We start from the raw sequence: 24,224 nt of genomic DNA on the forward strand, positions 1-24,224 counted from the left end.
AAGTATCCCCCACACTATAAGCTATTATACTTAGCGTTGAGTAACCTGTAAGCCGGCATTAATAAGTAATAAACAAGAAGAAAACATCGCATAGTAGCAGAGCGGACTATTTTATTGAACGTGTAAGCGAACGGAGACGGGTACCTACCTCCTACTACAGATTTTGACACTCCTAAGCGTCTTATTACGTACTTAAGACAGTAAGGTGGGTTACCCCGCGAAATGTTTTATCGCCAGCTCCAAATGTTTAAAAGTACTTTGTGTCTAAAGTTCAAGTGTTGCATATGGTTTTAAGCTAAGGTATTCGCTTTGTGTCAAAATATACCGCAAAACTATATTACACTACCTAGGTATGTGCTTACATAATCTATATCCATGTGCGCGGGTGTTATCTCAGATCGCGCAACTTACACAAAACCTCAAATTTTAGAGGAGTTTGTGCAATTAATACTAGCACATGTGTATAAATGGATGCATTATCAACAGCTATGTACGAGCTATGGTTCCACGGAGACAAGCTCCTGCTCCAATGGTTGGTGCACGGATCCAATGTGCTACAGCATTATCATTGGAATGTCCTCCAATAAAAACCTATCCTAATCAGACATCTCTTCACAAACTCCCGTATCCACTAACCCCAGTCTTCATCCGAATCCGGAAATTCTTTAACCCAGCTAGAGGTCTAAATTGATACCGGAGCCGTTGCTACGTTGTTTATTTAGACCCTTTATGACGGATACAGAGTCGGATACAGAGCCGGACAGCTCCCCAAATAGGGCGGCGCCGCAAACGCCGCCCAGGAGTACTAAGGCGTTCCTCCAAACTTGGTCATCCTCGCATCAGGTTTCTACAACTCCTAAATCTTCACCACCAGCCTCGCCGTCGTTAAGTCTTCATTCGTTAGGAATGTCTCCATTTTCTTCAATACGCCGCCAATTCCCATCGCACTTTGCTAGGTCACCCTCATCTCTACACGAAACGGAGCGTTCTGAACAAGAGGATCTTGTACAAGATAGCAAAGATGTCCTCGTGCAGCGACTAAACGATCTGGCTGCCCAATTAATGCGCCAAGACTACCTTAAGGAGGAAAATGTCTACAGTCTTCATACCAAAGTGGACGAAATGGAGAGGGCCTTATCTACGAGGGAACATCCATCTAGGCGGACACTGCGGAGATCTAGGCCAACCAGCTTAGCACTCCCGAACAGCAGCAGCAGTGCACGAGACTCATTATGGGGGTCTCTCACACCGGGGCGGATTGTGCCTAGTATTTCGAATGTGCCATTGTCTAGTCAAAGATCTACATCGACACAGACGGATGAGAGCCTCGAGGGGGCCAGAATTGTCGCCGCCGAAGGAAGTAGGATATCACGAGCTCAGGCTGATCAAATTGTCGCAGAGGCGCAGAACCTAAGCAAAGAATTAGAGGGTGTTGTCTCCAGTTTGAAAGCTCGACAGGAAGAGTCAGATGCAAGATCACCCCCGACCCACCCCACCAGATTATTTTAGCTAACTCATGAGTAGCATATTCACGAAATGCTTATCATGCGGGCGGAACGCGCTGCGCAGAGAATCATCTATCTTGAAAAGCGGGTCAGGGAACTGTGAGTTTAGCCAGAAAAGCCCATCGGAACTGGATCCTATGCTGACAGCCTCGCAATAGCGAAAGCGAAAGGAATGAAGGTGAGATGGAGATGCTCAACCTACAGATCCAGCTAAAGGCGATTGAGGTTCAGTGCCTGAGCTACATTCCCAAGGATGCCGATGAGGAATTGCGAGAAAGCATTTCTGCGTGGAAGACCGAATGGTCCACTTTGAAGCGAAAGAGAGCGCGGAGAAAAGCTGGGACCGGCGAGGGCGAAGATCCTGGAATACAAGGAACCCCAACCCGGCAGCCGAGAAACATGGCTTCCCCAGGCTGACTGAATATTTTTGCTTTTGTATCTGTACATGGTCGCCCACGTTTGGTAGGTATGTACCTTGGGCGGTCTGATGAACTTTTGATTCGGTTGTGTTACCTACCTAGAAGGGCAGCCCAAAGCGTTGATCATACGCATGTCTCGTCAGCTAGTTTGCCTAGCCGAAGTTCAGCAGTATGAAAAACTCGGCAAGGCACACCGACAAACCAGCAACGACAAATGAACCTTTTTGTATTTGGGTAGGACTGTGCTCATTTGCTATTACATCCGTCAGCTTAAGTCGCACAAAATGGGCTTACAACCAGTTACATGGATAAGGTACCGCCTACAAGCTCGGTGGGAGCAGGCGAAAGTCGCGATATTATTACCTATAAATCTAATCACTAATCATATCCTTCGCCTAGCCCGCCCTGCTCTGATGCTACGTATACCACATGATCAGTCACATCTCCGAGTCGGCGGTTCTGTATAGGAATATGCAGTGTGGCCCATAGAAAAAAAACATGGCAAATACCGGGAAAATCACCCGTTGATACCCCTCTCGAAATTCCAATTGGGCCATCGATCTCTTTTTTGTGGTGAAGTTACTTGAGTGCTTACTACATATTTATAGGGCTATACAGTAGAGTGATAAGTACCTATAGGTACTAACACTCACTATTGACTGCTGAAAGTAACAAAGTCTGGTAGAAAAAAGGTTGGGTCAGATTACGTCATAGGGCAACATTTGGAGGTCTTGGCCAATTATGCCTCCAGGATTCCTGCTTCGCTCTGGCCTTTCCACTTGCATCGGGGAGAAGGACGAATATGTAAGTACCTAAGTACATAGGTACGTACCGGTTGCAGTTGCTCATATTACCTGTGCTTACATGTGTACCCATGTGTACCGATTACCTATCGCAGAACCAAGATGCGAGGAGAAAGGAAGTAACAGTTGGGGCAGCCGCAAGGCTTCAGTGCAACGACCCCTATATTTTTATTGTTTAACGTGTGACGGCGCAGCTACCTTAACCTTCTAGACCTACCCGTAGACCTAACCCATCTCTACCCACCGAGCTTACATTATACCTACCAATTACAACCATATCTCACATACAACTTATAACAACCAGCCCTATACTAATTCCAAAGTCACCTCCATATTCGCCAATCCACTTGACCAAAATACATCTTAGCTTGTTTTTTGACACATGGCTCGGTTCGTTTGATGGCTGAGACTGAAGTACTTTCTTATTATGCATGAAGCCTCATTCGGAATAGTCATAGTCATCCCCGGCCGTATTGTCCGTATCAGCCATCTCGCACACATTCAATCGAAATCTATAACCATGTACATAATATGTGGTAACACAATCTCATATCTTTTGGTACGCGTCCCGTCCAGGGTAGCTTTGAAGGATTCGAATCCATCCCATTTAATATATTTAAAAATTCAAGTTCCGAAACAGCTTCCAAATTCCATCTCGTTAGCCAGCAATGGTCATTGGGTGTCTGCTGTTAGCCATCGTATGGAACATCAAATCATTGTTCTAGGATTCTCTACGTCACTTCCTCCTCATTATTTCCCCGGACTGGCCTAGCCGCTAAGCTGTGATGGATAGCAGCGCCAGCAAGGAATCCCTTGGCGACGGGATAATCACTGACCACTCACCCGCCATTGGTGTACTTCGTGGATACTATCCTCTTGTCAGCATAGACTACAAACTACCCCAGTTGATACGAATAGGATCATTATACAGCACTACAACATGACGTCGTTACATCCCGGGGGAATCCTTTGGGCACTCTCCATCCAACGAGGCTCGAGGTATACTGAAGTATTGTCAGTGTACTTGTTGTGCTACATGAGATCCCGTCCGCTCATGTATGCTTCTCACGCGATGATCGACAGGCGTTTTTACTAGGTAAGCACAGCCTGCTGAGGAGAGCCCTGTCTCCTCATATAGGAGTATCGTTGCGCGTGCCGGCGAGGTGGCTGTCTCGGTTATTCGGGGGGTTTTTCTTAGTATTGCCCAATCGATCGATATAATAAGCCCTCCCCCCATAATCAAGCCACCCATTGTTTTGTTTTGTCTGTGTTTCTCCTCCGCTTTCTCCCCACACGGCTTATCGTGGCATAGATCCCAGAGTAGAGGGTTCTTATATCCGAGGGACGATCAATCGAGTACCAACAATACCCGATAACAAAGCTTCGTAGCCTAGTGGCTAAAACGACTATGGCTTCCAACCCTCAAGACCCTCCGACCGGAGGCGAGAAGACCGAAAAGGTTGAAAAGATCGAGAACCCAAAGGAGTCCGACAACTCTGATGTGTCTCGCGCCGAAATTGAGAATCGGCTCAGTAAAGACAACGCTCTGACCGAAGAACAAAAACAACGGTTTGAAGCTTCGGCCAAGCTCGAGAATCCTCTCGGTGGTCTCACCCCAGAACAATTAGGCCAGCGAGGCGAGGAGTTTTGCGCAAAACATGGAATCACTGGCGAAGATGACATTCGCGCTTTTCGGTTAGGCGCTCAGATCGCCGGTAATTTGAACAAGTATGATGCTGTCGATGGTCTTACTGCTCGTGAAAGAGAAGTACTAGACAGAGAGATTACACACAAATGGTCAAACCCGACAATGCTTTACGCCGTTATCGTCATCTGTTCGCTCTGTGCTGCTGTCCAAGTAAGTTGTTTATTTTCATCGTAGTTTTATCTCAATTTCAAATGAATTTCATTTGCGACAAGTGTTCCGGTATAACTGATACTAATTGTTGGCGTCAAGGGAATGGACGAAACCGTCGTCAACGGAGCACAGTCATTCTACAAGGTGGAGTTTGGCATTGACGATCCTAACTCTCAGAGAGGTGAGCTGTAAACACCATGATACTACGCGCCGTACATATCGAACTAATCATTGTGCAAACAGATTCATGGCTTTTGGGCTTAGTTAACTGTAAATATATTCCCGTTGCCTGTTTCCGAAAAAAAGCTAATGAACATCTAGCTGCACCCTACATTGGCTGCGCAGTCGCTGGTTGCTGGCTCACTGAACCGATGAACAAGTTATTCGGTCGTCGCGGTACTGTTTTCGTCGCTTGCATAATATCGGCTTTGGCTTGCTTCTGGCAAGCTTTTACGAACACTTGGTGGCATATGTTCATCGCGCGTTTTGCTCTCGGTTTTGGTATTGGTCCTAAGTCTGCTACAACTCGTAAGTTACCATAATATTCTGAATGGTAACCTCAACGCTAATTGTTTGTAGCCATCTTCGCTGCTGAATGCTCACCACCTAAGTTAAGAGGCGCCTTGGTGATGCAATGGCAAATGTGGACAGCATTCGGTATCATGGTTGGATACGTGATGGACTTGGCCTTCTTCAATGTCCCTGATTTATCCGGTATCATAGGCCTGCGATGGCGTTTGATGATGGGTTCTGCTTTGATTCCCGCTGTCCTCGTCTGCTGCATGGTGTACTTCACTCCTGAGGTTAGCAAAGCACGTTTTCTTATTAACTTCTTGAAGTCGCTAACAAACGATAGTCGCCCCGTTGGTACCTTACCAAAAACAGGTACACTGATGCCTACAAGGCCATTAGCCAACTTCGATTCGAAAAGGTCCAAGCCGCTCGTGATTTGTTTTACATGGATACCCTCCTCCAGGCCGAGAAAGAGACTATGCACATAGGCCAGAGCAGGATTAAGGAGTTCCTCACCATCCGCCGAAACCGCAACGCCATGATCGCTTCAGAGATTGTCATGTTCATGCAACAATTCTGTGGTGTCAATGCGATCGCATACTACTCGACTGAAATCTTCCTAGACGGTGGTTTCTCAATTCAAAACTCGCTCGTAGCGTCGCTTGGATTTGGTATTGTCAACTTCTTGTTCGCTATACCCGCGTTATACACAATTGATACGTTCGGTCGGCGAAATCTACTCCTTACCACTTTCCCAGTAAGCCTTTTCCTTTGGCCGAAAGATTGTTATGGTTACTGATATGTTAATGCAGCTGATGTCGATCTTCCTGTTCTTCACCGGCTTCAGTTTCTGGATTCCAAAAGATACTACTGCTCACATTGCTTGTATTGCGTTGGGTATCTATCTCTATGGCATGGTTTATTCGCCTGGTGAAGGGGTAAGAACACCTAGAGTAGTCCTCAGTCGAATTATCTTCGGTTCTAACTCCGTGCTTCTTTTAGCCCGTTCCATTTACGTACAGTGCCGAAGCGTACCCGCTATACATTCGTCCGATTGGAATGTCGCTCGCGACGGCCACCCTATGGCTTTTCAATGCAGTGATCTCCCTTACGTGGCCCGCGTTGGTACAAGCATGGACTGCTCAAGGTGCCTTCTCGTGGTATGCGGCGTGGAACATCGCTGGATTCTTCCTTGTGCTCTTCTTCCTTCCCGAAACCAAGGAGAAAACGCTAGAGGAACTCGACGCCGTATTCGATGTCCCACTGCGCAGCCTCATAAAATACGGCGCAGATCAATTCGTCTGGTTCTTCGCCCACTATATCCTTCGTCGCGACATCCCGGCACCCAAGCCCCCCACTGCGTTGTCGACGGTCGAATACTCCGAACACCAGTTCTCTGAGGAGAAGCACCACGATGCGACCGCTCGCGTCTAGGTGTCCCGCATACACGTTACCCGGAACATAATTATACACATTTATCCGCTTATTTATACATGTAGACCATGGGGACTACAGCAATGAATGCAATTCAACGCATTTGTTGGCTTGTCAACTGGTGCTAAAAGGGAATTTGGTAGATTGGATAACCTACACTTCTTCATAATTCGCTCCTTGAGGGGATGTCTCTCGCTTTTATTATTTATGGATACCCATTTTGAAAAAACTATATATTTCGTCACAAAAAGACTTAATCTGTTCGCAGCTTCCCACTGCTTACTAAATCAATTGACCGATTTCTCTTCAATATCAATATGAACTTACGTGTGGTATAAGATCAGACGAGCTATACTATAAATTATGTGTCAAGACTATCGAACTTCTAGTGTACCTATATTCACGTTTAGTTAGGCGAGTAGCAAGTGTAGGATACTCCTCTAAGTTGATGATACCCGTCTATTCAGAGCTAGATGAGAGTAAATAACTAAAGAAAGCCTGGTTCAGTCTAATCAGGAGGCTAGTTCGTACTCGTACACTCAACGAAAGACTTTTTAAAAACCTAAACCTCTCTATACCCTTTTCATTTCTCTGCAAATTCTCTGGTCTCTTTTCATCACATTCTCAATATTCTAGTTCATTATTGCTTTTACCCCCTTTTTAGAAATCCTCTTGCCTAGTGGCCTGAACGGTGACGGTAGTGATGACCACTACTGGAGCTTCCCGTCCTGTGATGGGAGCTGTGGTGATGAGGAGACGAAGGCTGGGACTTCAAAACTTCTTCCCACGTCGGTCCCCTATCTTTGTGACTGTGACTGCTACTGTGGCTGTTACTCCGAGTATGAGTATGAGTATGGCCGTGGCTATGGTGTTTCTTTTCACCCGTGTTCATGGCTACGATAGCTCTTCTTGTACTACCGAAACTATCCTGTCGTGAATGTGAGTGCGAGTCGCGCCGGTGGTGCTCGGTATTGGTAGCAGAAGGTAAGGAGGTTGTGGACGAGACTAAGGTCATGGTAGTCGTATTCGGCGTGGGTGCTTTACTAAGCGCGGCCCCACTGCTACTCCTAATAGTGGAGGATGTAGGCGTCGTTGGTGTCGGTGGACCTAGTTCGGTCCGGGATCCGCTGCCGTGGTTGTGGGTCGGGCTAGTGTCTACTATTGCGTTCCTACGTTCTCGTTCTACCGGGGCGTACCCCGTTGATCGGTGGTAGCTCGTGGGCGATGTGTTACTGCTGACATCTGGGGCCGAGGCGCGGTATCCACGAATTACAGGCGGGCTTTGCGCACGGCGGTAGGTTTTGGTGCTCGTGTTTGCGAGGGTATGGGGGTATATAGCAGTTCCGCCGGATGTAGTTGTGGGGTAAGGCCGATTAACTGTATTGCTAAGAGATGCAGTCGAAGTCTTAAGGGTACTGTTCAGGGGACCGGCTTTTGAAGCTCGCGGCGAAGCGAGAGTTCGGTCGGATTCATCTCCGGAGTCTTCGTACCGGGAACGTTCCCGGTAGCTATCACGGTCATGGTCATCGTCGTCGATTAGAGGAACGACATGGCCGCCTTTCCTCACGAAGCGCTGAATCCGAGGGGCCCTCTCGGAACTAGCCGCCCCTGACGCAGGTGGCGGAGGCGGGGGCATAATTGCTAGTGGAGACTTCGGACGGGATGTTTCTAAAAGTCCAAGATCGTATGCTAGGTCCTCCAAAGCTGCTTCCAAGATTTTTCTTGACTTGGGGTCGTGTCTGACGGGGAATTGGCTGCGGATGAGCTGCCTTGGAAGTTTCTCGAATAATTGTCCTTCGTTATTTGCTGAAGGAACATCAGCCATAATTTGAGCATCGCACACGATCCAATCTAGACGGCGGAACTCTTCGTCCGGATGGGCTAGGATACACAGAGTGAAATACTGGGCGAAGCCAGTCGGCGTCAACGCTGGAACACGCGGCCGAGAGTAGGCGTCGGGCTGTATTAGATGGTACTGGCAATCGAGATCGCTGAAGAAGTCGGCAAGGCGATCGTAGAAGTCTTTGGCTCTAGAATTGAAAATTTCTATAGCACACGAGGTGGTTAGCCGGGCTGACAGTATCACATATGACAGGCAAGGAAGTAAGAGGTAAAAAGGGAGTACACTGAATCACTCACCTAAAAAGGGGTACAACTCCGAATCTAAACCATATCTCGAATACAGTAACACGAGTTTCTCCGGCGTCACGACGAGATTACTGCTCTCAGGCGCGAAGTCCTCGATCTGCGGCCACACAATTCATTAGCTTTGGCATATACACCTACAACGCCTTTCAAGAGTGACATACGATATACCTCGCGACGCCCCTGAGAAATTGTCCGCTCCGGGCGGTAGCATAACCGGCCTCATCGAAGAGGACTCCCCACTCCCGCACGGGCGCCCCATTGCTGCTAGACTGTCTAGAGACTGTGGGCCGCTTCACGATGCCGCGAGGAGGTCCACGGTCAGTGAAACGAACTGACGGCTTTGACGGATCCGCTGCGACGGTACTCGCCGAGCTCAAAGGGGATCTGGGGAATGTAGCACTAGCAGGGCTTTCGAGAGATGACGAGGTCGCTGAGCCCGAATTGTTTGGCGATAGATGCCCCTGAGACTCAGTGAGGGAGTATCTTTTGTTTGCTTCGACTACCTATTGTTAAATCATGTAATAGGGTGATTAGGGGTAAAAGAGTTGATTTTACACTCATCTCTACGAGCCTCATCAGCAGAGGTGGCGAAAGCTTCGTTAGTGCTCGACCTTGTCCGATGGTGCGAAGTCGGCGTTAGCGCATCCAAATCCTGTCGACTAGCTGGCACCGATGAAGAGCCAACATTTTTCTTGGAATAAGTATATTCCTCTAGCTCAGATCGACAATCATCTTCTTCAGTACGTCTAGCGTCAGCTTCACGTATACCCTGGGTTTCCCGGTCGCCAAGCTGGTGTCTCGGATAGTCGACCCTATCGTGCGACGAGGGTCCTGCGGTCATCGTAGGCTATTACTCTAGGTCAAGAAATTTCAGTAGTTCTTGAAAATAGAGAACTAAAAACCCCCCTAACTTGGAGACTTTCAGAAAAACCAACCAACTTATATCAACCAGAACAACGGACAGGAATAGACACTTGTCTCCGGAGGTATCGCAGATGCGAGTTGCCTTACCCACTATCCACCACGCACCCCATTCCATCCACTCACTTTCAACCCCCAAGCGGGTGGTCACAGGTAGGAGATTCTCGTTCTTGGCAGAGGCCGGGCGATGGAGTAACATCTCGTATGGGGATCATCCCTGCTTTTTAGGCATCGAGGCTCGGGACGAAGCTACGTACAACATATGATCGGTGTCACGCTCTCGGGAAGCTATAGAGCGATGATGCCTTGCTGGGACCGTTCTCTTCATCGGTCGCGGCGATCAGCGAAGGCTCATGAGTGGGGGTATAATGAGAGACATGAAAAACCTCGGTAGCCTGCTTTCTTCGGTCAGATTCGATCAAAATGATTCAACACCATGTCGTCACTAGATGAACAATATCGTCACACTGTTGCAAATCATAGGAAACCGAATTTTCCTTAGTTTATTAAAAACACAGGGATAACTATTAGCCGTAGGGGCTTAACTATCGGGTGACATATCGAGAGTAGAGAGTATCTCGGCTGCTACTAATGTCGTGGCCGATATGTTCACAGAATATAAGCCACAGAACATGAAAGAAAAAACTGCCGGCACTAATGGAATTGACCACCTCATAAGAACCGTGCGACGTGGCTCGAGCACACCTTGTGATCAAGATCATGACACCTAAATAGGTGTAGAAATACTATCTCAATCCGAGTTCCCATGACGGCGAGCTTCGTGTGAAAGCGAAACCCGTTGATACGAGGTGAGAACAGAGGTAATCAGAGACGCAACGAGAAAAAACAGCTAAGAAAGACCAGTCGGAAAGATGTAGCCCTATCTAGAGCGTAATAGGCGGGATATGATGCAGCTTCAACCCTAAGCCTTAGGTGATGACCGCCAACCACTCTAATCCGAGTCCGAGTCCGAAACATCCGAGTCTGGGCTGTTCAGACGCCTTGTCGTAGGAGCAGGGTTGCTGTTGCCCGGTGGTCGGGCCGCATACTCCGGAGCTATGTTGAATACTCTCCGGTTGTCCTATAGAAACTATTAGCTCCTCCCACCAAGAGAAAGTTGTATTGGAAGACCTTACCATTTTTGGGAAACGCGCATCGCCTTTCGCATCCTTCTCTTCTCTCGCAATGGCATACTGCAGACTCTTCTGGCTGGGTCCTTTGGGAGTTCTCGGAGTAGCAATATTAACTGCTCTATCCAACCGACTACTTATCGGACCGCCTCGATTGGGGCGGTAGGACGCGACGAGGTTGTTGTAAGCCAAGCTCGTCGTAGAAATAGCCTCGGTAGGGACCTAAATCATATTAGAGGGAACAATCTACGGACTATCGGGGGCACTCTTACTCTATCATCAATACTAGTGGTGGGATATGCAACGTCATAGCGAGAGACATCACGAGTCATTCCGATGGCATGGTTGAGCACCAAACCGATATCCTCATCGTCGTTGTCGTCCGCGTCCACATCAGCCCAAGGGTGGTTTTCACTCAAGCTCAAAGCCTCGAATTCCATTTCCGTGGACTGCATCTCCGCGGACTCTAGTTCGTCAGATCGCATTTCCATGGACTGCATCTCCAAGGATTGCATCTCCATAGTAGAAGAGGCCAAATGAGAATCCGGCACCTGGACCTCGTCTAGATCAAGGTCGTCTGCGAGGCTAGGGGGGAGGTTCTGGAGGCTTGTGGTCTGGACTTCGATATCTTGGGAGGCTATCGTCTCTCCCGGGGGCGCATCGGGGATTTCATTGCCAGCGAAAGTTGTCTTCCAAGTGGTGCACTCTTTGCACCACTATCATGAACAATACGTTAGCGAAGAGTTAATATCTCGTTGGGATATTTAAACTTACAGCATCGCGGTCATTTCTCTGAGCCTTGCTAAACGCATCTATTCCCTTCCATAAATCACAGGGGCCATTGCACTTGCGCTCTCGTGCCTTCGGGCCACCCGAGTTGTGATCTTTACACACCAGTCTAACGCTCTCCGGCGTGACGCCATCGTTGGGACTTTTCTTCTGCTTCTGCCAGATCTCAAGCTGCTTCCGCGAAAACTTGGTGGGCGGGTGCCACTGGCCGTCAACCGCGCACTTGAACCTATTTGACAACTTAGTAGGATATAGACGAGGGAAAACATCAATCACTCACGCATGCGGAATGGCATTGGGCGGGCTAGTTTCACGTCAGTATATCATCAAATTATATTAATGTACAACGAAGACTTACCGCTGACCGAAGGGAGCCATCCTGCGTAGCGGGACGACAGACGTACTACGAATCTAAAGCGACTTATGGTAGTTCTTGATCCCCTCTATTGTCGGCGATCCCTTTGATGAAGTCGTAGATTAAACTGTCGATCCGAATCGATAAGGTGTTGGAGAAAAATCGTCAAGGCTGTTGACTTCTCGGTGGACTATTAGGCGTTGTAGTAGTGTAGAAAGAAACACGGCAGAGAAGAGGATGTCTTAGATGTGCATAAAAGAATAGGATGCTCAGGTGCGTCTAGTGGCAGGTTAGGTGATGCGAATGAGACTAGTTCAGAACAAAAGGAAGTAGAGAATATTTTTCTGCGGTGGAATGTTTAGAAAAATGGGTGGGCGCGAGCTTTGCAGAGAGAATAGAAGTAAAGTGAAACCTGCCCAATTTCCAGGGAAGCTAGGATGGGTGAAAACTATACTTTGGCGTGTGATGAAAGCAAATAGATTCGGAGGAAGGAGCAGGAGAAGACCCACTCATAGCGGGATAACGTGAGGAAACTGGTCCTTGCCAGTTTGAAGAAGGGACAACAGTAGGAAGGAAGTACGGGTTGCAGCTAAGGTTGTCGAGGTAGCTTTTTATCATACCTTTTTTTCTGCAGCAGGATGATTTGGAAATAATATGTACGCACCTAGAAGCCCTATTGCTTTAGAGAGATAGGCCGGTTATTGCTATTGAAATGAAATGTCGAGGATTCTGAGGGAATAAATTTTGAATCCGGGAGTATTCAATGGAACTCGGTAAACTTGGGTAGATGGGATCTCGGGTTATGGAAAGATTGGATGAAAAGTAAAATAACCCACCTGATTTCCTTAATGATTATTAAAGTTATATTAATGGAGTACACTGTTAACTAATCTATAAGGTAGCTACGACCTAGATAGCCGTGGAGAGATTGATCAATCCCAGGATTCGCATGTTTGTTGTAGGCACCTACCTTCCCAAGCTTGCTTTTTCACGTCTGATGAGCAAGTACTCGAAAACATTTTGTACCTTATAAATCAGATAGTCGCCTACATCGGAGTACGGAGGCCTACAAACAGTTTTTCGACTTAGAAATTAGAATATAACCAAACATGTTGATTATATTTATCGGATAGGGGTAACGATAGGGGTAACAATAGGGGGGATCATCGTCGCTTACATAATACTAGAAGCTTACCTAGGTATGTAATATCACCAGCGAACAGTTCGTGTAACACATTTGAATTCAATTGATTGATTTCCAGGTATTGCAATTCTCCATTCTACATGACTTAAAGATATTCGCACATCGCGACCGGCCTTGTCAGTATACTAAACTTATGAAAAGGTTATCTAAGAAGCCTTGCGCCAACCTTGAAAGACGCCGTCCAACTAGCTGAGACATATTATCTCGGGCTGAGATTCATTAAATTTATAGTCTTCGGATGCCTCGAAATACGCCGGAGATACTAATACTCCGACGAGCTTGAGATATATCCGCACCTACTGAGGTCAGTGGCGCTTCAAATTAGTACCCCTCACCGAAATTGTTCAGGTCCCTGACACCGAAACCGATTTCTTGCTGAGGTACCGCATTGGTCCGGTCTTCCTCATCCAGCCCGGGCGGCATAACTATGATGTGTACCGTATGTGACGAAGGTGCCTGCCCTTGCTAGCGGGCTCTGTATGGCTATAGTACCTTCTTGGTTTGTGCTTCTTGGACATCCACGGTCACTGTAGCGCAGGCCGTTTTCTATACGGCTAATCCCAGTTATGTCTTCGAAGTTCCCTGTCTATCTGGAATATGGTGGTTTTTATAATTAACCTATAGGAAATGGAGGCCTTGGATTTTATGGCCGGTATGATATTATACGGAAATATTCACGTTGTTTGATTTAATTTGATAACTGGGCGAAACGCTAAAAAGAAATGGCCACTCCTAAACATGACAACTAAACGAACCTGCTGAAACCGTATATATAAAACTCATCGATCTCAGTCCATGAATACCTACGTTGGAATACGAGCAGCCTCCATACTCGGTCCGCCAGCATACGACGCATTACTTCTACCCGACATCACAGTCCCCTCATCGCCCCAGCGATCTCTATGCTCGACCTGGCGCGAAGAAGGTTTCGACACGGCGGGTTCTTCGCTGATTTGATCTTGCTGAGGGTTCACAGTTTCGTACTCGAGGGCCTTGATGAAGATATAGAAACCAGATGCGACCAACGAACCGAGGACGGGGCCAACCCAATAAATCCAGTGATAATGGGGAAATTTACCCATAACGACGTTGGGTCCGAATGAACGTGTTGGGTTTACACTTCCGCCAGTGTAATAAACACCCCTATTCAGAAGATATGTTAGTTTCGTCGTCTCTTGTTAGGTGAAGGAAGACTACGGGTATACTGGTGGAGTAAGAGGAGACATACATCAACTCGGCAATGAACAATGACAACCCGATACCGACGGGTGCGATAAACGTTGCGCGATGCTTCTCAGCCGCCAGCATGAATATCGTGAAGACCAATTGGGCCGTGAGAAACATCTCAATGAACAGACCCTGCACGACCGAAGTCCCGCCGCCCAGACTCGTGCCCACGTTCAGTGGACCAGGTGTAAGACCCCATACCACAGCTGAAGCCGCGATACCACCAAGGATCTGGCTCAATATTACCAGTGGACCCCGAATATAATCCACGGCGCCAACCAGCATCATGCCCAGGGTCACGGCTGGATTAAACAAGCCACCACTAATACGAAAGAAGACCCAAGCATTGACGGCGAGACTCATGCCGAAACACAGTGAGATAAACAGCAAGCGCGCTGGATCGGCCGGAGTATCGCCCGGTAAGTTCGTGTTTACGGCATTCGTACCTCCAAATGCGAATAGGAGAAACATGAAGGTGCCCGCGAACTCGCTCATGGTCGCGATAATATGGTTCTTAATCGGCAGGGGGAGGATATCGAGAAGCTTCAAACGGTTGGACTTCTCCGAGTGATTATCGATATCCTGCGGATGCTCCCAAGGCCGCCGGATATGCGTGTTGAAGTCGGTGTTCTCCATCGTATGTGTCTGATTAAGGTACGTACGACGTTACCTAGCCTACGGAGTAAGGTATCCAAGGATGAGGTCAAGGTTAGTAGCCGCTCTTGAGTTGCTTCATGCCCTGGAAGACATAACCTGTCTCCCTTTGAATCTATTGGAGAAACGAATGTGTCAAGGAACAATGAGGCTCTTATAATGAATATTTTGACCTAATTGGATCCCAGGACTGATGCTTCCTCTAGGGCGGCACCAGTCCTCTACAGTACGTGTCATGGCTTACTTTGACTATTGACTATACCAAGGTTATGTCGACAAAAGTCTTATTCAACGAGAGGCCGTCGAAAATCTTCAATTGGATCTGTAGGTGTGCCATTGGTGTTTACCCCCTAGTCGTAAGTAACCGAGCGGTTGGATACTACATTTAGTTTCCGCCCGGTTCCTGAATCAGCAATATTGGGTAGCTGGTTGCAATTGGATGCGAGAAATCACGCAGTATATCAATTGACAACGCCCGACAATAATACTTAACAGTCTCATCATCAATAGATGCCTGACTAATCTTGCGATTCGATAACGCAATGATGATTGACTGGTCTGGGAATATTCACGGCGGCAATCGAGAACCCCGAGTTATCACCAGCTATTAGCTTAGCGCGGAGTGCGACTCGAGGGTAGCCTCGTCATTAGGTTGGATCATGAATCGCATAGGGGTCCGCCTATGACATCAACCCCGACACGTTTTCCAAGCCCATCTACCGTAGATCTCATGACAATGGTGTGCAAAGTCTTCCGAGTAAACCGGGGAACAGGCTAATTAATCGGTGTGTTTCCGCGCTCGCCAACAAAATTCACCCCTTTAAGTTGGAGGGAGGTATGTTGGTACCTAGGTAAATAGACGTCATGACTTCCAGGCAATCGGGTGTAAGAATTTGGGCGGGAGCGGCCCGTATTCCACAAATACCTATTCAGCTGAATCTTAGAGGGGTTTCGGAGGGTTCGCTACGAAGCCACGGTAGCACTGCTTCATGCCACTTGACCGGCCTACAAATTAGAAGTCTTACAAGTCCAATAGTCTCATGTGGCGGTTAGGAACTGAAAACCGAGGGGAGAAGAAAAGGAAGTTCGATAATGTGTCATCCGTTAGAGACCCTGAGGTTCTGGCTGGATTAGTTAGGAGTAAAAAAATTAAAAATTAAAAAGCATAGCATGGCTTGGCTACATAACGAAGGATCGAACTGATGAGATAAAAAAAAGTACCCCACGAGGTAATAGATCGACTGTCAAGGATGATAAAACGCAAGCTCCACGGTCCAACTTGAAGCCCCCCTGGATCAAGAACGAACCCGAGCTTCTAGAAGATGGTGCCGAAGCCTGGTTAGTCTGCGAACCTGCCTTTGGGGTCCGGGGCTTTCATGCGCTTCACAACTGTGTTTCGAATTGCAAAAGGGCACGGGAGCGACGCTTCGAATACCTACAGTAATATGCAATAAGCATTTGCGATATTAAACAAGCATTTTAATATTGGCATAGTATTCCCCACCTTACCGATACATTTTATATAATGTGGTGGTTTCTGAATTCATATGCGACATGAGTTGGGAGACCGGCCTGGGAGGCACCTCTGACTACGTAGATGGTGTATACGCATCACGATCGGTTGTTTATGCCATTATCTTGCTTTTGTTGATTGTATACGTTATTGCCGGCATTCTGAACGAATCATGACTGGATCTAGAACAACATATTTACCACCCTTTTATCGGAAAAGATAATCTGTTGCGGAGAAACAACATCAACAACGCATGGATGGTAAGGATGTTATGGATGGTGACAATATGCCTAATAGGTAAAGGTAAAGGTAAAGGGTCTGGTGAAAGTTGCCCGACCTGTCCTGCCTGCCTGCCTTCTGATTGTCGAAACTGCCAACGCGTGAGAAATAAACTCTACTTTGGTACGCGTTTCCTGAGAAGCACACTCTAATGGCAAAAGCGGCAATTCTAGTCCTAGGTACCCCGATACAGAATATCTGCATACAATTATGTGCATGGCATATGGGGTCTGATGGAGGTGATAGAGGTAACCAGTACCTGATCATCATGCGCTCCAATTCAGGGGTTCTTCCCAAAAGGGTATAGACCTATTTCGCACGGCAGTATCCATTTATGCGAGTTTAAGGTATTTCTCAAACCTTGTCGTGCTTGTGCGGACTTAGGGTCCGTGGTACATCGTCTATGTACATTAGGCTGGCTGACTGGATATTTCATGTCAAGGCGCACTTGCCATGCACGGCATCCTTTTGGTCGATCGATAAGGGGTTTGAGATATTTCGATGCCCCGTGCTGTCGTGTCAGACTTCCGACCGCTGCTAGAAATGTGTAGGAATTAAAGTTTTGTACGTGCTTTTTTCGTCTGTACTTTTCAATACTGACAGGAGGTCCCCACATCGTTATGGCGATTCCAACGGGCGGTGCCTGCCTCACCCGCGGTCTGTCCCTTGCGCCAGACTTTGCCTGTAAAGGCTTAGGTTGATTGGGTCGCTTTCATCCAATATGCGCCACGTCGCTTGGTGGCAGGAACGATTCCATTGGCAGTTCGAAATGGGCAGTAGTCCCTTGCGCATCATGCATCACTCTTAACCAGAATGGGGTCAAAGTTACCTTCTCGACCTTCTCGACCTTCTCGGCCTCCCCTTTTTGGCCGTAGGTCTCGATAGGGTCTGCACTTACGCACATACGTTCTCTGTATGTAGACGAATATCGACGCCTTACGCATCAATCGTTCAACTCTTTAAAGACGGTGTGACCAATTCATTCTTTTTTTGAAGTGATTAAGACTTAAATCAGCCAGCCTCCTTCTTTTCAAATATCTCCGCATCGGGTCGGATTGAACCCAACTAGAAGCAATGGGCGCTCTGTGTGCCCGTCGCGCGTCTCCCGCCTCCTTTTCCCAAGACCGCGGCTACGCAGGTACGATCTTGATTACCTAAAACCACTCCTCGCGAGTTTGTCGTACGAGTCACGCAACGAAAATACTACCCTGTCGTTCCGACACAATCCTTTCCTTTTTTTAATTATTTATTTTTCTTCTTCCCACCTGCGTACTGCAAAGTGGTTGGTTGGTTGGTAAGACCGTCTTACACATCCTACTTGAGGCTTGAGGAGAAGGAATACTGTCTTACTCTGAAATAGCCACAGGCTTAGAAATGGCGCAGCAGAATTAGGAACTGGACCTCAGCAAGTAGAGCGAGTCATATTGCGTATGAAAGTACGATAGCGAGTATGACGAAACAGGCTGGTGTCCTTGTCCACACCTATTGGTTGGGAACCATAGGCTAGGTACTTGTCGGTACCTATCGACCCTACACCGTGCTTTATTTTCCAGTGTACTTCTGACAGGGCCCGGTCAACCCACCAAAATACTATTCGTCGAATAGAGGTATGGTCATGGGTACGCGATAGCCCATGCTGTTTACTACTGGGTTATCGAACTGGCAAAACGGGTGCTCTGTGCTGAGTTGGCATTGACTAAAACAGGATGAGATCCTAACCCACGCGTCTTTTATTTTCCCAACTGGGTGGGTGATGTTCCTCTCTTGTATCTTTCGTATACCTATATCTATGTCATCATGATACGTCTTAATAGGGTAGGTAGTGGCACAAAGTAAATCATTCTCATCTAAGCTGTATTGTTTGCATGCTTATCTTATGTTAGTTTTACTAGGTTAATTTTTTTTTTCTCTCTCTTTCATCCTCCAAAAAAGATGACATGCGTACGAAAGTAAATGAGAAGCGAGATTTCTTCACGTGGGATTTCTACTATTAGCTTGCTGGAGTGCATACGCAGCAATACAAGATCATTCCAAGTAGGGGAAAGGGAAGGGGCTGGGGTGATGTAGATTTCGCCTTATTGCACATTATCAATCACGTACACAGTGTGTATTGGCTCTATTCCCTTATTTTTTAACACTTAGTACCGAAACGCTTTACCATGTACGGGTTCCATTCCAGGGTGATTTTCCATTAGCATTCTCTGCGAAGCCAGCGACTTGATGGGGGCGGAAACGTTACCGATTACCCTAAAACTACATAGTAAGAGTGGACCGAAGACGCACTATGTACAACGGCGTATCCGGGTAGTGCTTTTATTCAATTTGCTAACCACCACCTATCTCGCTCTCAACATGAACCTCATGGCATATAGGTACAATGATGGTTCTCTCTAAGAATGCTGCTATGAGAAGAAGGTACATCTGGGGTATTTCTTATTTTAAGATGATCGAAAAGGGAAAATAAGATCATAGCTAATTAAACTAAAAAAAGGGGAATCCACCCAAGCTGTAACTCACTAAAATTTTTTTCCCTTTTCTATTTCGCACCCCTGGCTTTTGCCCTGAGCTAGACGCAAATTGCTTAGATTGGCTCCTGATTTTCTGAGCGACCCGACATCTGCTCATGGAGGACTAGCGAAATTGGCGTCGTTTATGCTTCCCGGGGAACTTTCTTCATGCTCAACGTGCTAACGGTACCGGTCGAAGTACCAATGGATCAATGTGCTGAGCTAACAGTACCCCAAGGTCCCTGGGTCCGTTTCTAGCTTTGCCTTAGTTACAGTACAGTAACGTTTAGCCCTAGTGCAGGAAAAGGACCTGTCAAACACCTCTGAAATCACTTCATTCAATCAATCAATCCATCAATTCGTCCATTCATTCGATTCCAATCCAATCCCATCCCATCCGACCGTTCAATTCAACCCGTGCCTCTTTTTTCGCTCTTACCTTATTCTCTCTTACACACTCTCTCTAACCCTTCCGCTTTTTCTCGCTCTCCATTTTTTTCCCTCTCCTCTTCACAATCTTTTCATTATTTTTTGATGATCTGACTTTCGCTCATATTCCACGGCGGGATAAGGAATCGATCAGTATTGCGCGACGACACAAAGCTGGACGAATAGTTTCTCAACTATCATATTTCCCTAGTCCTCTTTGTACCGTTGATTCCTCACCTGTTCACCGTTATTAGGTCTCCCTGGTTCGTTACCTGAAATTACAGCGGTTTCTTGGTCCACATCGCAGTACCAACGGTAATCGCAGCAATCGGCGCAGAGAACATTTACATACTGTCCAAGGAAGAACAAACACCACCGGAAGAAAAACAGAATAGATTTTTAATAATAAACCTACAACCGTCAGAAATCTCACGTTCCTTATCACATTTTATTTATTTAATTCAACAAATAAACGACAATCGTCAATCCGTCACTCCCTTGAATCCGACACGGGGACCTCTAATAGGCTAGCAAGGAGGGTGTGTGCAGTATTTCCAGAAGCTCTCTCTCCTTACTCCATCCATCAGCTTGGACCATAGGCCGACCCGCACCCCGACATACTGGTTCCCATCACCCCTTGTTCCTTTTAATTATTCAAGTTACCGTATTAATCCAATCTCTTCCTGCTCATTTCCTCTCTTACCCCCCTCCTACATTTATCCCATTCTTTTCGTCCTAGTCAGATCGTGTTGTGCCTTTACAACTTCTCGTCGACGACTACGCCTATCGCCGTTCGGTATTAAACACTCCTGACATCCTCCGATCTATCAACCGTACTGTCCGTCTCGACGATCTCGACCGAACTGAATGAACCGATACGTCAGTGTAGCTCTTCAATAGAGCTATCTAGAGGATACGAAGCTGTATATGAGAAGGCGAACGCCTCTCTATCAGTAGGGCTTAGCTTGGGGTAAATAAGGACGGATTATTGATACCTCTAAGGTGCATATTGTTGCAATGGTTAACATGACGGCCACACACGATTCCCACCGAGGGTCTTCGATTCCTCAAGCTTCGGCCGGCATGGCCCTCGAGGATCGATTCGAGGTTTTGAAGGAAATAGGAGATGGAAGCTTCGGCAGCGTAGCTCTAGCGAGAGTGAGGACTGCCGGTGCCAGTGTGGCTCGCCGAGGCACGGTGGTATGTACTGATAAATTGTTTGATGTATAAGGCGTGTTACTAACTAGTTTTCTAGATTGCCATCAAGACTATGAAGAAAACTTTCGAGTCCTTCACACCATGTCTCGAGCTTCGGGAAGTAGTTTTCTTAAGAACGCTACCGCCCCACAGCCATTTGGTTCCCGCTCTTGATATCTTCTTGGATCCTTTCACAAAGAAGCTCCATATCTGTATGGAGTACATGGAAGGAAACTTGTACCAACTTATGAAAGCTCGGGATCACAAGTGCCTCGACAATGGAAGCGTCAAGAGTATTTTGTTTCAGATTATGCAAGGTCTGGAACACATTCACGCTCACCACTTTTTTCATCGGGACATCAAACCCGAAAACATTCTCGTCACGACATCAGGGCATCAAGATTCTGTTAACTCATTTAGGCGATACTCTGCGCTAATGACACCCCCCTCCACACCTCCACAATACACCGTGAAGATAGCAGATTTCGGCCTGGCTCGAGAGACGCATTCTAAACTCCCATACACCACTTACGTGTCGACTAGATGGTACCGTGCACCAGAGGTATTGCTACGAGCCGGCGAATACTCTGCACCGGTGGATATTTGGGCCATTGGAGCTATGGCGGTTGAAATTGCGACACTTAAGCCACTCTTCCCTGGAGGCAACGAGGTGGATCAGGTTTGGAGGGTCTGTGAGATTATGGGTAGCCCTGGGAACTGGTACAATAAGTCGGGGGCTCGAGTAGGCGGGGGAGACTGGAGGGAAGGAACACGATTAGCCGGGAAACTCGGCTTCTCTTTCCCAAAGATGGCGCCGCACTCCATGGACACGATACTCCAGTCGCCTCAGTGGCCTGCGTCTCTCAGTCAATTTGTGACTTGGTGTTTGATGTGGGATCCAAAGAACCGACCAACGTCGACGCAGGCTTTGGCCCACGAGTACTTCGCCGACGCGGTTGATCCGTTAAGGCCCAAGTCATCAGCCTCCAGGATCTTAGGTCGCAAGCAATCCGATGTATCACGTGGAAAAGACAGCAGCTCGACCACCCCCCTCTCGTCGAAGCCTTCTTGGTTCAGAAAATCGTTGATTGGCCGAAACGAAAATACCGAGAGCGCAGCCCCTCCAGTTAGTGTGAAGGATATAGTGGCGGCACCTCGTCCCTCGCCCATTCACTCGCCGGAAGTAAATGAAGCGGCGGCGGCAGCGGCCAAATCCAGACCGGCTGCTGGTAAACGAGCAACGTGGACTAATGGTCCGTCAAATGTTGCTCCCATGCCAATTCTACCTACAATCCGGCCTATCTCACCTTTATCAGATGCAGTCACCGCCCAAGCGTCAAATCGCGGCCAATCCTATAATCAAGCTGCGATCGAGGAAAAGACCGCCAAAAAGATTGGTCGACAATTGTCCGTAGCATCAAGTACCAACAACTACGCTGAGATGCATAGACAACAGGCCGAGCGAGCCCTAAATGGAAACAGTGGACTCGCCTCGCCCCCGAGTGGACACAAAGAGAGCTTCTTTTCTCACCTTCGCAAGCGAGCGAGAAGATTTTCTGGTCGACATCAGACTCCTGTTTCGCCCGCATATGAGGATATAGAGGCTCAGGCAGGCTGTGGACCTTGGGCTAGTAACCGGTCCTCAATGGTGATTGACCAGCAGCATACTCCATCGTCAAAGGTGGACACCTACGAGTCACTAGACCGAACATTACGGGATCCCCATAACGCTGAACCAAGCACTCCTGCACCACCTATTCACATGGCAGCATCAAGTGGCAACTTAAAACGACACCATTCGTTACCCCATCAACAGCCTAGATCTGTCGACAATCTTATTGGAGCCGCTCGTACTACTGGCCCTATTTCTAGTAGAACAAGGAGGGCACAAGCAGCTCATGGTGTCCAAGGTGATGCGTTAGATGAGGAAGACGAGTTGTTAGACGAAGTCCTCCACTCTACCCACCGAGCAATGAAACGACTCGAGAAGGATGGCAAGTCAAATCTCCGACAATCGGCTAGTAACCTTGGGTTGTCAAATCCCTACCCGACGCCATCGCCGTCGGCCAGTGGGAATGTCGTCCTCTTCGGGGATGGACACGAACCTCTAGCTCCTAAGCCATTAGACTTGCACAAAAACACGGGAAGAGACAGCCAGTACAAGTGGCCGACTCCCCCGTACGAGGAGAGCGAATGGGCATCTTCGGCGGCTGCGAGCATCTGGGCTGCTAGCAACAGGATTTAAAATAGTTTCAATGGCGGCGGTTGTATCACTTGTTCCTCATGGCACGGTGTTGGGAGTTGATTTTTGGGAGGTTTTGTGGAGTCTACGGCATTTTATCTTGCAGCACTCTTTTTCCAGCATAGTTCGCGATCTTGGCTCGATTTCAGTACATGGATCTGGAGCCCACCACTTCGACATTTGACACTTCGATTCTGCGATGTCCTGATCTCAAATCTCAAATACCCCAACAGCTGGTTTGCGGCTTAGGCCGGCTGATTTCGCGTTTTCCGGCCTTCTTACCTTCGAGAATACCCACTATAGATTTGCTTTGCAAGGTTTTAAAAGGGCTCGGACCCAACACGAGATGATTTCCTTTGTTAGATGTGGTTGGCCCGAGGCACGTTGACTTTATTTTGCATGCGATGGTTGAAAAAGGAAGATAATTCTAGTATTGCGTAGTCGTCGCGAGGGGATCGATGCGCCTAGTATCCGTGAAGGAGGGGGAGCTATTCAGCGCAGCAATTGTACAAAGTTACAAAAAAAGATATTTGCATACATTCGGTTGGTATTTTTAGGTGGATGCTCGACCCGGCAGGATTCCAGTTCAAACAATATTATCTCTAGAGGCTTGCCACCTCAATAGTTTGTCATATATGGTGTTACAACATGGAGGAATGGGTATATATATACGCGGCAATATTTATACCACATGGGCATCGCGTAGCCCGTAATCGGTTCGCACCTCAACATACTCCTCTTTTCGGGTTCGTGAAACATTGAAATATGATGATAATGTCTTGAATTGAATGGTCTGTTATGTACGACTTACGTTGCTAGGCATAAGCAAAAGCAAACTACCTTACTCGGCTTCATGACGTGACTTCATCACATACATCTTAATCCATGGATAAAGTATGCATCTAGGCACCTAAATAACAAAATCCAACGTGAAACCTGTAGGCGGGAGCCGGCTTAGCGGGTGAGCGGGTCCACTAGATTCACTCGAGGTAGAGTCTCTCGAGTCAGCCCCAGGTACCTTAACCTTAGCAGCTTAGCTACATTTTCCCCTTCTGAATACTACATATGCACTTGTCCAGCTTTGGTTCAGGCAGCAG

General features: G+C 47.5%; 6 protein-coding genes across 6 annotated transcripts; 3 read left to right on the forward strand and 3 right to left on the reverse strand.

The window, feature by feature from the left end:
• Positions 1-729: 729 nt before the first annotated feature.
• Positions 730-1,922, forward strand: F4822DRAFT_429343 (uncharacterized protein; the record flags this gene model as incomplete). The annotated part of the gene is made up of 3 exons (XM_051461076.1): positions 730-1,431; positions 1,525-1,604; positions 1,664-1,922. 3 exons carry the CDS (start codon positions 730-732, stop codon positions 1,920-1,922), a joined length of 1,041 nt encoding a protein of 346 aa, XP_051314501.1.
• A 2,213-nt stretch (positions 1,923-4,135) lies between these two features.
• Positions 4,136-6,532, forward strand: F4822DRAFT_429344 (uncharacterized protein; the record flags this gene model as incomplete). Its single annotated transcript, XM_051461077.1, has 8 exons — positions 4,136-4,585; positions 4,685-4,766; positions 4,829-4,855; positions 4,907-5,113; positions 5,165-5,388; positions 5,442-5,855; positions 5,911-6,036; positions 6,101-6,532. 8 exons carry the CDS (start codon positions 4,136-4,138, stop codon positions 6,530-6,532), a joined length of 1,962 nt encoding a protein of 653 aa, XP_051314502.1.
• Positions 6,533-7,208: 676 nt separating this feature from the next.
• F4822DRAFT_429345 (uncharacterized protein) lies at positions 7,209-9,521 on the reverse strand (the record flags this gene model as incomplete). The annotated part of the gene is made up of 4 exons (XM_051461078.1): positions 7,209-8,578; positions 8,672-8,777; positions 8,842-9,179; positions 9,236-9,521. The coding sequence occupies 4 exons, from the start codon at positions 9,519-9,521 to the stop codon at positions 7,209-7,211; spliced, it is 2,100 nt and encodes a 699-aa protein (XP_051314503.1).
• A 1,032-nt stretch (positions 9,522-10,553) lies between these two features.
• On the reverse strand, positions 10,554-11,898 carry F4822DRAFT_443553 (Stc1 domain-containing protein; the record flags this gene model as incomplete). Its single annotated transcript, XM_051463129.1, has 6 exons — positions 10,554-10,682; positions 10,738-10,953; positions 11,004-11,447; positions 11,506-11,749; positions 11,801-11,824; positions 11,879-11,898. 6 exons carry the CDS (start codon positions 11,896-11,898, stop codon positions 10,554-10,556), a joined length of 1,077 nt encoding a protein of 358 aa, XP_051314504.1.
• A 1,485-nt stretch (positions 11,899-13,383) lies between these two features.
• Positions 13,384-15,406, reverse strand: F4822DRAFT_403671 (aquaporin-like protein). Its single transcript, XM_051458147.1, has 3 exons — positions 15,149-15,406; positions 14,308-15,014; positions 13,384-14,222 (listed from the first exon to the last, which is right to left on the reverse strand). Exons 2-3 carry the CDS (start codon positions 14,940-14,942, stop codon positions 13,883-13,885), a joined length of 975 nt encoding a protein of 324 aa, XP_051314505.1. The 5' UTR covers positions 14,943-15,014; positions 15,149-15,406; the 3' UTR covers positions 13,384-13,882.
• Positions 15,407-20,714: 5,308 nt separating this feature from the next.
• On the forward strand, positions 20,715-23,130 carry F4822DRAFT_429348 (Pkinase-domain-containing protein; the record flags this gene model as incomplete). Its single annotated transcript, XM_051461079.1, has 2 exons — positions 20,715-20,888; positions 20,944-23,130. 2 exons carry the CDS (start codon positions 20,715-20,717, stop codon positions 23,128-23,130), a joined length of 2,361 nt encoding a protein of 786 aa, XP_051314506.1.
• Between the last annotated feature and the right edge of the window lie 1,094 nt (positions 23,131-24,224).

Source organism: Hypoxylon trugodes, assembly GCF_022578975.1.
Source record: "Hypoxylon trugodes strain CBS 135444 unplaced genomic scaffold F4822scaffold_5, whole genome shotgun sequence".
NCBI lineage: Eukaryota > Fungi > Ascomycota > Sordariomycetes > Xylariales > Hypoxylaceae > Hypoxylon > Hypoxylon trugodes.